Source organism: Castor canadensis, chromosome 17 (genome assembly GCF_047511655.1).
Source record: "Castor canadensis chromosome 17, mCasCan1.hap1v2, whole genome shotgun sequence".
In the NCBI taxonomy this organism is placed as follows: domain Eukaryota; kingdom Metazoa; phylum Chordata; class Mammalia; order Rodentia; family Castoridae; genus Castor; species Castor canadensis.
The window spans coordinates 48,121,300-48,134,138 of record NC_133402.1 but is presented as its reverse complement, the minus strand read 5'-3'; the positions used below and the strand labels follow the sequence as shown (position 1 = coordinate 48,134,138).

Sequence of the window (12,839 nt, the reverse complement as noted above, 5' to 3'; positions counted from 1 at the left end):
TCACGTTTTCATTGGTAAACTATCACATACACAACAAGGTGTATCAAGCATTATTGACATGTAAAAGATACTAAGAGGCTGTAACAACCATCTTAGAGCCTTGCATGCCCCCCTCAGAAAGAAAAGTGAAAATCTCAAGGCAGTCATTAAGATTTAAAGTAGCCCATGGAGTATGGCAGTGGTACTGCTGATTTTGTCCACTACATCTGAATTTTTAATTTTGTATTCCAAATATCACAGCAGAATTTAGTTTAGTTGATGGTTTTCTTTGGGAAAACTCACTTTTTGTTCAGTATCTTAATAACTTTGTTAATGTATATACAGCTTAAAGGTCTCGAGTTAAAGTTCAGTCCTTTTTAAGGGTGGGGGGCTTGGCATTAAATAGTCTTTAATAGTCTAAGACATCTAAATATTTAAATATTTACCCATAATTCCTTATAAGTCAGAGATTGTGAGGTAGGTGTATCATTTGAAGAACAGGTGAAACCAAGAAGAAAGCTTCGTGTTGCTGTTGTGTTTCTGACAGCCTAATGAAGACACCTATGATTCTGAAGTCATTTTCACTGGGGACACGTAAATTGTTTGCTTTTCATTTTATATTTTTTGTAGGGCACGTGTGCTGACAAACACATTTATTTTATTTATCTATTTTTTAATTTATTATTTTTTTTTTTGGCTGTACTGGGATTTGAACTAAGGGCTTCACGCTTGCTAGGCAGGCGCTCTACCACTTGAGCCACTCTACCAGCCAAAACACATTTATTTTGATAAAGGGTCTGGTTGTGTAGTCAGTGGTGGCTTTGAACTTGAAATCCTCCTGTCTCAGCCTCCCTATAGGGGTATGCCACTGAGGCATACATTTTTTTAAACCATTAACATAGAAAATGTAGATATTTTATTTATTTATGTTTTCATTCCTGTGCCTTTACTGCTAAAACTTCTTTGTCATACTTTGTACATTATTTGTAAGAAAATATTTTAAATTTGGGTCTTTGTCATAATCTTTGTTTTTAGTTTGTCCCTCTTTTTTTTGAATTTGAGTCTTAGGATTTTTTTTTTTCCACTTTTAATTTCCCTTGGCATAAATCCTTATATATTTGTTTGCCTTTAATGCTTGCTTTTCTTTTTCCTTTGTTTGATTGTTCTGGGAGTAGAACCCAGATCCTTCCACATACTGTGGAAGCCCTCTACCACTGAGCCAATATCCCTTGAACAAAGCAGTTTCTGTAACAGTATATTTTCACAGGGTCATTTGGGTTGTCTTTATTTCATTAGTTAATGCAGTGTTTTATACTTTTCTAGTAGTTACTGAAAATGCTTTTCCCATCTAGATGCACAAAATGTGAGCACTAACAGTTTCTACTTTTGCAGGATTTGAGCACTTCTCTGGTTTGAGTATCTGGGATTGTGTTGAGTGTTACATTGATGATGCATCAACTACAAGTTCAGGAAAGTTTCCTCATTCCTAGAGGACTTGGATGCTTAATGTTACTCCATTCATTTGCTCTGTAATAGTGGGTTTAGTGCTACCTTTGTTTATGGAACCTGAGGAGAAGCAAAGTTGGCTAATATTTATTTCCATTTACTTCTTCCTAGCCAGTTAGAAGTCCAGAGAGAAGAGATAGGAAAGCATCAGCTAATGCTCGAAAGAGGAAACATTCCCCTTCTCCTCCCCCTCCCACAACCACAGAGTCACGGAAGAAGAGTGGAAAGAAAGGGTATGAACAGCAACATGTTTGAGAATGTAGTAAAACAAACTCCAAGGGACTTTCTGGGTTTTTACAGTGACATTAGAAGCAAGTTTTAGTGAAAGTAACTCATAGATTGACCTGTTTGGAAGCATTTTTCTTTGATAGCTTGTCTTAAGGGAAGCTTATTATATTTCTACAAATGCATATTGAATGCAGCCTGTTTTTTGTATGTAAGTGTGTATTGAGAAATATAGCTGGTAAGGAGTTGAAGAAATTTATATCCACCATAGTGCATTTCTGATTTGACCACTTGTCTCATTTGTGATCAACTTATGAAAGAGATGAACGTTTTATGTTCTGCAAAGCATAGCAGCATAGGGCCTTGTTCAGAGCAGTATGTTTCTACTTAACAAGTGGTTTCTATCAAATACATTGTAGGAATTCAATGAGCTTTTAAAGTTTTTGCACAATGTCTGAAATGCATAATTTAATAAGTGGTAATTTATTGTTGTAAACAGATGCTTGATAATTTCAGGTTTGCCTAGATTAAAATATCTTTTATGTAGTTTCTTAGAGTTTATGGGTTTGTATTAATGAAAAAAAATGACAGTTTTCCAAAAATTGATTATTTTTCTGTATATTAATATGTATTGAGAAATGTATTTCTGGTAATAGTAAATTTGTTAAATTTTTCATTGAGGAGCGTATAAAAATGTACTTTGCATCTTCTGTCTTGCAGTTTCCTTACACAGAGTTTTCTTTCCAGCAGTTCTACCTAAATTATTAGATTTAGGTATTCTATTCTTCATCATGCATAGAAGCCTTTATAGAAGTTTAAAAGTCTCTTAGTTTAATATGTAATGATAAAGATCCAGTCACAATCATAAAATGATTTTTTTGGTGGGGGGGGTGGGACTTGGGTTTGAATTTAGAGCTTCTTGCATGCAAACCAGTCTTTTTATTACATGAGCCACACCTCTAGTCCATTTTTGCTCAGGTCAGTTTGGAGATGGGGTCTTTTGAATTATTTGCCTCGGTTGGCCTCAAATCTGGATCCTCCTGATCTCAGACTCCCAAATAGCTAGGGTTACAGATGTGAACCATAGGCGTCTGGGGTAATGGGCAGCACTCATGGCCTCACACTTGCTAGGCAGGTGCTCTACCAGTTGAGCCACTCCACCAGCCAAATTTTTTTATTTTTGAAAATCACATGTGCTGCAACATAAAAATTAAAATCTTTAGTAAAAACAGATTTTTTTCTCAGGGTGTAACCTTTTTAAATTTCTAATCTGAATCTTGCTGGTGAGAAATCTCAGGCATATCTGAGATCTGTTCATTTTCCCAGTGTTTTAGCGTCTAAAATGAGTTGCGCTGCTAACCCCCCTCATCAGCCAAAATGCAGTGGCAGCATACCTGTGGTTGTTGAACCAAAATGTAGCTTTTGCCCTCAATCCTGAGGATAAAGCCTGCTAATTGAATTTATTGTGTGTGTGCGTGTACTTTAATTGAATACACTTTGCTTTATTTTCAAGGAGGGCTGGGAGCATAACTCAGTGGTAGACCATGTGCTTAGTATGGGTTCGGTCCCCAGCACTGAAAAAAATCTTGTTTTCATTGCAATCCTGTAGCTAATGAAAACATGTTAAAATCTTTTCCTGATGTGTAATTTATTCATCTTCTCTGCTTTTTCTTCCCTTAAGTTTTTTTATTTTTAACTTTTTGCAGTACTTGGGTTTGGACTCAGGGCCTACTCCTTGAGTCACTCCATCAGCCCTTTTGTGTGATGAGTTTTTTCAAGATACAGTCCCACAAACTGTATCTTGCCCAGGTTGGCTTTGAACTGAGATCTTCCTCATCTCTGAGTAGCTAGGATTATAGGCATGAGCCACCAGCACCTGGTCCCTTAAACTTTTTTTTTTTTTAATTTCCCTTCCAGTTTTAGGTTTATAAGTTTTTTTATAATTCTGATTTTGAATTTGAAAAAAGTTTTACCTTACATACCTCATTCTAACATATACCAATATGTTGCCCCTCAAGGGGTTTTGAGCATTCTCTCTGCAGTGTGAAACTCAGGCTGGCCCACCATGCTGTCTCTGTCACCTCTTTCTTCATTTCCATTCTCACTTCACGATGTACTGTAGATTACTGTTATATTCCCACGCAAGTTATTTTAGTTTTAAATTTTTTGCTCATGCCTTTAGACTTTACTCTATCCTGAAATGTAACTGAATTCTTAGCAAATTACTACACACTCTCAAGGTCAGCTTATCTGTCATTTTCAATCTTTACTCTTTTCCTCTGGTATGTTTTCGTGGCCCCATTATTTATTTCTGTCTATTTTTCAGTATTGAAATATAATACTTTTTTACTTTATTTCTCTGCATTGGTATGTATCCCATTATGTGAGCTAGGTAGTGATTTCTGCCCTCTATCCCTCTAATTTCTTATGAAATTAAATCAATCTCATTTTTGTTTGAACCCTCTGGCATGTATTAGCTTAAAAATAATGGCTTACTACATTGTCAGAGTAAGAACAGCAATTTTTTTTAAAAAAGTATACTACACTATTCTACTTTGAGGTTCCTCATATTTGGATCATACAAATAGCTAGGAAAATAAGAACTGCCCAAATCTTTGAGAAAAATTTCTCATATAAGTGATTGTTCATAGAAAAGATGCAATATTTGCTTAGCAGATGTTCTTTTACTACACTAATTTAAGTTCCCTTTAGGATACTGTCCACAATTTGAGTAGTAGGATTTCTTTGCGTATTTCTTACACCCAATAACTTTATTTTTATTTTTTGCCTGCCTAGAATGTGATTTGAATAAAGTGTCTATTTTGTTTAATTTACAAATTGTCTTTAAAAGTGATTCTGGGGCTAGCAAAATGGCTCAAGCAGTAGAGTCAAACTCCAGTACCAAAAAGAAAAAGAAAAGTGATTTTGAGTATAAAGTCTTAATGATAATTAGGTAAGAATCTCAGAAATTGTTTGTTATAAGTACCTTGTTTATGTTTTATATACCTTGTGTGTTTCAGCCAAGCTAGTCTTTATGGGAAGCGCAGAAGTCAAAAAGAAGAAGATGAGCAAGAAGATCTTACCAAGGACATGGAAGACCCAACACCTGTACCCAATATAGAGGAAGTGGTACTTCCCAAAAATGGTTTGTATTTTTGTGTGTGTGAGAGAATGAGTGCTAGACGTGATTTCATCATGAGGTGATTAATTTCCTGCTCTGGGCCTGTTGTTGTCAATCTTAAGTTCAACTTTTAAAAATTTCCCTCTTTCCAACTTAGTCATAGTAATTGGCTATTTGTTTATTGAGAAAACATAACTGTCATCAAATAGTTACCTAAATTTACTAGTGCTTAAAAATGAGTGAATTTTAGTCCTAGCAGAATTAATATGGAAAATGGGAATACATATTTATGTACAATTTAAAACTGTTTATCTCTCCAGGCATTAGTTTATGTGAATTCAGATTTAAAATCCTCCAGTATTGAATTTTATAGGTTAAGTGTGGTATACCTGAATTATTTATTAGTGATGTAACTGCTGGCCTAATGTCTCTTCAGTGTATTGAAGCTCAAAGTGTGCTTTAAATATTCATAATTAAAAAATAATTGACCATCACATGTTTGTGCTCTCTGTGAGTTTATGATGAGATTTTCAGTAAATTTCAACAGAGTCCAAAAGGAAAAGACATCATAGGCATTTATTAATCATTATCCACCTTTATGGTGGTGGTAGCACATAAATAAGGCACCACATATGCCAAATGGTAAATTTTATAGTTCTCATACTAGTCACTCTGCTTTATAGAGTAATATTTTATTAGGGGCTAACCTGGTACTTTAAAATCTAGGAGGTAGAAAGTCATCAAAGTTAATAGTTTTTTGGGTTTTTTTTTTTTTTCATTCTGTGGACATGAAATTATAAGAGAATATAGAATTTCTGTTTTATTTATTTCTAATAAGATGTATTGCTACTTTGGTAATCCCAGAATGTAGTCTGTTGAGTGTTAATGTTTTATAGTGAGCTTGTGGGTTTTATATAAAGGTGAGTGGTCAATTTTATTTGAATTGCAAAGAGGTACATGTATATCTTAATCATGACCTATTATGTTAAAACCAGGAGAATTTTTCCTTATAACACCAACGATTATGCTGTTCTCTTTTTCTTCTAGTAAACCCGAAGAAAGACAGTGAAAATACACCTGTTAAAGGAGGAACTGTAGCAGATTTAGGTAAACACAACAAATGCAGTTGTATGTTGTCTTTTGAATATATCCCCTCCTCACACTGTCGTTTCTTTAATAAAATTGGTTGCTTTCTGTTGTTGTGTTTTTCACCACTAGATATTCACTGGCTGCCTTCAGCACTATAATAACTTGGTTTGTTCCATGTTCACAAAGATTATTTCCTATTGTTTCAATTCTCAGTGATCACCTCATTTCAGGGTATAGTGTTTTTCTACAAACTAGCAAAGTGGTGATGTTTTACTTGAACCTGAATATCTGAGATTTAAAGAAACAATTCTAATTGAAATACCTTTTCTAGTCTCCTTGGAACTTGTATAACTTACGTACAAATTGATTTTGCATCTCTAGAACAGAAATCTTTTGACTGTTCATACTTGGTAAGCCAAAGTAAAGGTCCTAAGCAAAATACAAAATGAGAATTACTCCATCCTTTTGCAGTCCTGTTGTCTCCTTATATTCATGGGAGTAGATTCCTGGACCCCACATGGATACCAAAATCTGCAATGTAATATCTAATACAATGTAATGCCACGTAAATAGCTGTAATATTGTACTGATTAAGGAATCATTACAATTAAAAAGTCTGTACATGTTGACCATAGACATTGTTTTTCCTAAGCTGAACACTGGGATAGCAGGCCAACTTTATTTTCAAGTCATATAGTAAATTTTCACAAGTAAAGTGTAATTCTTAGGTGATTTTTTGTTTGTTTGTTTTATCAGGAAGGTAGAAAAGAGGAAAGCAGTGTTTTGTTCCACTTTTTAAAATACAGGAACAGTTTTAAACATCTTTCTTCCTGAGAGTTAATAGGCAGTATAATAATCTGAAATATGTCTCTTCAGTTGTAAAAATCAAAGGAAAATACAGTATATTCAGTACACTAAATTTTTGACTTTATAAAAGATTAGACCTAAGAAAGATTTTCAAGATCTTCCCATGTTTAAAATGAAAATTCTTTTATTTTCTACTGACGAAATTGTTTTTGATTGTTGGTGGCAGATATGAATGAGTGTTCGGGAGAGTTTTTCAATTTCATTTTTATTAAAGGCATCCTTTATTTCTTGACTTTTGGCCTGACATTGCCTATCAGTGGATGGATCTCTTTTTATGTTAAAAGCAGAAACAAAATCATTTTTTTGTGGGTGGCGGGGGGAGGTAGGACATTATTGAGGTTTAAACTCGGTTCTTGTTAGGCAGTTGCTCTACCAAATGAGCTGAGTCCCTAATTCTTTTTGCATTAGTTATTTTGCAGATCGCACCTCAAGTTTTTGTTCAAGCTGACCATGGACTATGATTTTTCTACCTCTGCCTCGTGCACTGTTGGAATTATAGATGTGTGCCAGCTAGCTTTTTTTTTTTTTTTCCTTAAGAGAGAGGTGTCCTCTCCCCCCATACTAGCCTCAAACTTTGATCCTTCCATCTCTGCCTCCTCCATAACTGAAACTGAAGATGTGTTCCACCATACCTATCCCTCAGAAAATTTTCATCATAACAGTTAATATAAAGGAGAGGTATTAGGTGAACAAAATGAAAAAGAAAAATTACTGTAAAAAATGCTTTTAGCATAATTGTTTTAAAATTATTAACAGAATATAAATCTTGAATAACTGTTGATAGTTTACATCCTCCACAATTTATGTTGCCTCTAATAAGCTGATACTTAGCTAAGAGGCCAAGAAAGCAAAAAACTAATTAGAAGCAGTCTTTTATATTCCCAGTAAAATTGACAGTATGAAAGATTAGGAAGACTTCATACTCTTCACCAGGAAAATTTGCTAACCAAAATGGTAGTTTATGTTTTTTAAGTAAATTTCTTGAAAATGAAATAGTGCATAGTTTTTAAAAAATGGAAAATTTTCCTTATAAATGAGGTAAGGCAATCATTTGGAGTAGTAGGCTTATAGCAGACTTTAATGACAGACTCAAATGGTAGAAGCCAGTTTTAAGGTGGATGTTTCAACTGGAAGAAAGTTTTTGGTACTAGTTTTAAGAGATGTGCCGGGCACCAGAGGCTCACTCCTGTTATCCTAGCTATTTTGGAGGCTGTGATCAGGAGGATTGCAGTTCAAGGTCAGCCTGGGCAAATAGTTCACATCTCCAAAATAACCAGAGCAAAATTGACTAGAGGTGTGGCTCAAGTAGAGATCACCCACTTTGCAAGTGTGAAGCTCTGAGTTCAAACTCCCGTCCCACCAAAAAAGAAAAAGAGAGAGATTCCCTTCGTGTTTTTTGAACAGTTTCTAAGGTGCAGCTTAGGAGTGATGTGGCTGAAAATGGTATTGTTATAACTGGAGAGTTAAGGTCTTCAGATTTTGAAATTCTTGTCCCCGGCCTTTAATTTCTGCCAAGGGCAGTGTGATCTGTCAACTGTAAATTACTGTTTTTACAGCTGTATACTGTTTTAGCTGATCTATATTCTGCCTTCTGTCACCTTGCTAAATATGCTGATGCCTTCCTTTCATCCCTTGAGGTAGCTGAAAATCTAGGGAATCGGTTGGGAGCATATTTTCCCATGTATATCAGGAGGAGACAGGAACATTCATTAAATGTTACCATTTAGGAACAGTAAGAAGGATGTCTCCCCTACTTTTGTATTATCAAAAGTTGATTTTTGTCAGGTGCCAAAACTACCTGAAGGATAGGCACTTGTCATACAGTGAACTTTTTTTTGTGGATTTGGAATCCAACACAGAGCCTCAGACATGCTAAGTAAGCACCCTTCCTCTGAGCCATACTTAAATTATATTTTTTGTTATATTAATAGCATCTGGTAAGAAACCATTATCCAGTGCCCAGTGAATCAAACATTTGTTTTTGACAGCCTTACCTAGATTCCTTTGTTAGTCACTTGCTAGGAAAAAACATTGTCCCTTTTCAGAACTGGGTGGCTACTGTTGATAATTGGTACCACATTTTTCTATACCTTGAATCCCATAATACTGTTAGCAGATATTTGTTGCTTCAGCATCAAGCATTTGCCCATTTCTGTGCTCTTCAATACTTGCCAGGATCAGTCTACATATGTTAACACTTCACTACTAAACTACTTACTGCTATTTTATTGATGGAAAAAAACCTATTTTATTGATAGAAAATAGAGTTTAGAGAGGTTCAGAAACTCTTTCCATGTACTCTGCTATTAAGGGGCACAAGCAATTTTTGGGTTGTGATGTGTGTTTACTGCCTGTGCTTTGTAGTATTGTACTCTGTTGTGAAAAGTCCTCCTTTCTATCAGCCTCTATTCATGACCACAGTGGACATATTTCAGTTACATGAAGTCTCCAAGCCCATCCCCCTGGATGCAATCCTTATCTGGAATGTTTCTCATGTCTTTCTCATATCCAACATTTTTTTTGTTGTTTTTATTGTATGCTTAGCATGTTTCAGACTCTGAAACATTTTGTTACATCCCATGGATGTCAGTTTCATAAAGGTAGGTGCCTTTTCTACTTCATCAGTGTCCTTAGCATTTGGACAATGGCTGACAACATTGTAAGTTCTCTATAAAATTTTGTTAAATGATTGAGTGCTAGTCTTTTACTGCCTGTTAAAATATTGCTCATCTTTTTATATTCTCTAAAATAGAGATTACCAAACTTTTCTTCTAAAAATCATCACAGTACATACTTCAGACATTCTGTGCTGCATGGTCTCTGACACAACTATCCAACATTGACATTTTAGCTGAAAAGTACATACATATATGCATGTATATTATGTGTATGTGTGTGTATACATACACATAAGGATATATACATATATATCCTTATTCCATATTCCAATAAAACTTTGACTTAATGAAACTGTAGTTTGATCTTAGGGCTTTGGGCTTGCTAGGCAGGCACTCTACCACTTGGGCCACATCTTGGGTATCACAAAATATTCTTGATTTTCTGGTCAGCCATTTAAAAATGTAAAAAAATTTCACTCACAGATTTGTTGAGGGTCCCCAAGACCACCCCAAGGTTTTCAGACTCTCTAGAAGGTCTAATGGAATTTGGCAAATAATTTGGCTTGTGGCTAACATGCATAGTAGGTTCATAGAAAGAGTAAATACAAGTGGAGTCTGGGTGCAGGCTTCTTCATACTTCCCCCTCACTTAAGGATTCACAGTGTGCTCCTACCCCAGCACACACATACAGTGTTTCTGCATTGGGAAACCTGTTAAGTAGTTAAACTCAGAGTTTTACTGCAGGACTGTACATGTAGGTACTCTGTATGTAGTGCATACCAAAATTCTAGAGTCCTAGAAGGGAAGCAAGTGTTTGTTGTTTGACTGCATTCTTTGTATAAATACTTTAGCCACAGGATACCACCCTCATAAGTTAACTGTTGACTGTTCCAATAGATTTCCACATTCCATGATAGGAGGCAGTGGGCTAAGATTCCTGATCTCTGATCTAACCAGCTTTAAATTTTATTGTCAAATACCAGATTTCTTGGGAATATTTGCTGAGAGAGTAAGTGAATAAGAGAATGACTTCCCCATGTTCTTGTAACTTTATAATGCCTTAGTGACAGGGGTCATGTTTCTAAGAAGAAAAGTAAGTGTTATGGTCACTTAATAATATAGCTATTTGTGCTGTAACGTCACATCTCCTTTGCACATTGGCACTTTTACTTTTCACTGTGGGAATGAACTGCTTACATTAAATTTTGCTTGGGTTTTTTACTTTATTTGACATTATTTCCTTTTCTTCTTTACTCTTTCTTTTGTTTTGGTGTGGTTTTTGGCAGTACTGGAGCTTGAACTCAGGGCCTACACCTTGAGGCATTTCACTAGCCCTTTTTTATGATGGCTTTTTCGAGCCTGGGCTGGCTTCAAACCTCAGTGTTCCTGATCTCTGCTTCCTGAGTAGCTAGGATTATAGGCAGAACTGGCTCCTGGCTCATTCTTTATTCACTTCCTCTGGTATCCAGAATACTGTTACTTTGTTGACATCCTCAGGAGACAAGAGTTTTAATCAAATCCCTTATGTGAAATTTAGTAATATCACTATGATAGTATCTCAAGTAATAATTATAAACTCCCCATTTGTTGGAAATTTTACATTACCCATGTTTTTGGTTTCTGTTGCCTTTGTGTTTCTGAGTAAATTTATAATTAACTGAATTATTTAGGATGATTTTGCTTTAATAATTTATTTCATTACTTTTGTCTGTCTAATATGAGGTTTCATAGCTAAAAGCTTCTTTTGATTTTGCAGATGAGCAGGATGAAGAAGCAGTCACAACAGGAGGAAAGGTAAAATTTTTTTAGGCCTGGGGTGAGAGAACTTTCCTGTATAATGAGCAGAAGAATTGAATTGGAATAGAAATGTCCTTAGAAATCTTTTTTGAGGTCTCCCTGCACCCTTTTTCTTTCTTTTTTACTTTTGAGGTAGGGTGTCCCTTTGTTGTCCAGGTTGGCCTCTTCACTGCTAGATTAATGTGATCCTCCTATCTCAGGTTCCTGAATAGTTTAAACTACAGGTACAGCTGAATTTTCTCCAAGTAGTTGTCTTTCTTGGTCCCCAAAATGTTACAGAAAAGACTCCTACATCTTTCCAGGTAATGTCCCTGATAATGGTATAATCTCTGTTTCCTTAGTCTCCTTTTTGCTCAGCTGACCACCTTATTACAGCTATTATCTGATGAGAAAGAGAACAGAACCCAATGCCTTCCCTTGATATCTCTCACTTTTCTGTTAGTGCAGCTTTAATCCGTCATTAATGGAGAGTAGAAATCATGCCCTCAAACTTTCTTGACTCTTAAAATCACCTCCTTCTATTTCATTAATTCTGTTGTAGCTATACACCATTGATTATGTTGTTGGAAGGTGGTGGATTTAAAACAGGCATTTATTTTTTGTATAAAAATGAATGTTTTAGTCAAGCTGTCTTGCTTGACTGTGTTAAATAAGTGTAATTAACTCCTAAAATTCTCAAAATAATTTTCGTAATTTGCTTAATGTTTTTTCAGCTGTCATTGAAATGCTCCAAATTAAATAGACATTTAATATCATTTTATGTTCGAGGAATGTACATAGCCATGATAGAACTTTCACTGAAAGTGTTTAAACAAACTCTTAACGGATGCAGTTCTTCACTTACATTATTCTTATGATTTGTTTTCTTTCAAATCAAACCATTGTTTTTATGCCAAGTGTAGGAGCAGTCTTGAGTCACATAATACGACTTAAATTTGAAAGAGTTAGCTTCTCTCAGACCTGCCCCTCAGTATCATCCTTCATGTTGTTTCTGGATTCAGGTCATTAAAACTTACACTATTGATGTGGTTAATTACAGTGTCAGCTTTTTCCTGGTTTCTCTGAGTAAAGGAAACTTTTCGTCAAAATTTATAAAACCTGTACCTCAAAAACACATTGGTAAGGGACCATACGTGGTAGTGCACACTTGTAATCCCACTTAATGAGGAGGCAGAAGTAAGAGGACCACAGTCATGAGGCTGGCCTGGGGTAGAAGTGCTAAAAAAAAAAAAAAAAAAACTAATAGAAAAAGGGCTGGGAGCATGGCTCAAGTGATAAAACGCTTCTAAGTGCACATCCTTGAGTTCAAACCTCAGTATCACCAAAAATAAAAATAATAAAAAGTAAAATTCAGGGCTGGAGGTGTGGCTCAAGCAGTAGATTGTCTGCCTAGCAGGCAGGAAGGCCTGAGTTCAAACCCCAGTACCTCTGGGGGGTTTGGGGGTGGGAGAGAAAGTGTGGCCATTAAAGAAAAAAGTTTTACTTTGCAAACTCGAAGCCTTGAGCTCAAACTCCAGTCCCACCAAAAAAGAAAAAAAAATCCCGTAAAAAATATATATTAACCGGGCTGGGGATATAGCTCTGTGGTTTAATGTTTGCCTCACATGCATGAGGCCCTGAGTTCAATCCCCAGTACC

At 35.6% G+C, this 12,839-nt stretch overlaps 1 protein-coding gene across 3 annotated transcripts in view; it reads left to right on the top strand.

The window, feature by feature from the left end:
- Smarcc1 (SWI/SNF related BAF chromatin remodeling complex subunit C1) overlaps positions 1 to 12,839 on the top strand; it is a 191,198-nt gene that overhangs the window by 91,117 nt on the left and 87,242 nt on the right. For all 3 annotated transcript variants that reach the window (XM_074060362.1, XM_074060361.1, XM_074060360.1), the window contains exons 10-13: positions 1,597 to 1,718; positions 4,731 to 4,855; positions 5,879 to 5,938; positions 11,162 to 11,199. In XM_074060362.1, the coding sequence (XP_073916463.1) occupies positions 1,597 to 1,718; positions 4,731 to 4,855; positions 5,879 to 5,938; positions 11,162 to 11,199 (345 nt within the window). The remainder of the gene's footprint in view (positions 1 to 1,596; positions 1,719 to 4,730; positions 4,856 to 5,878; positions 5,939 to 11,161; positions 11,200 to 12,839) is intronic.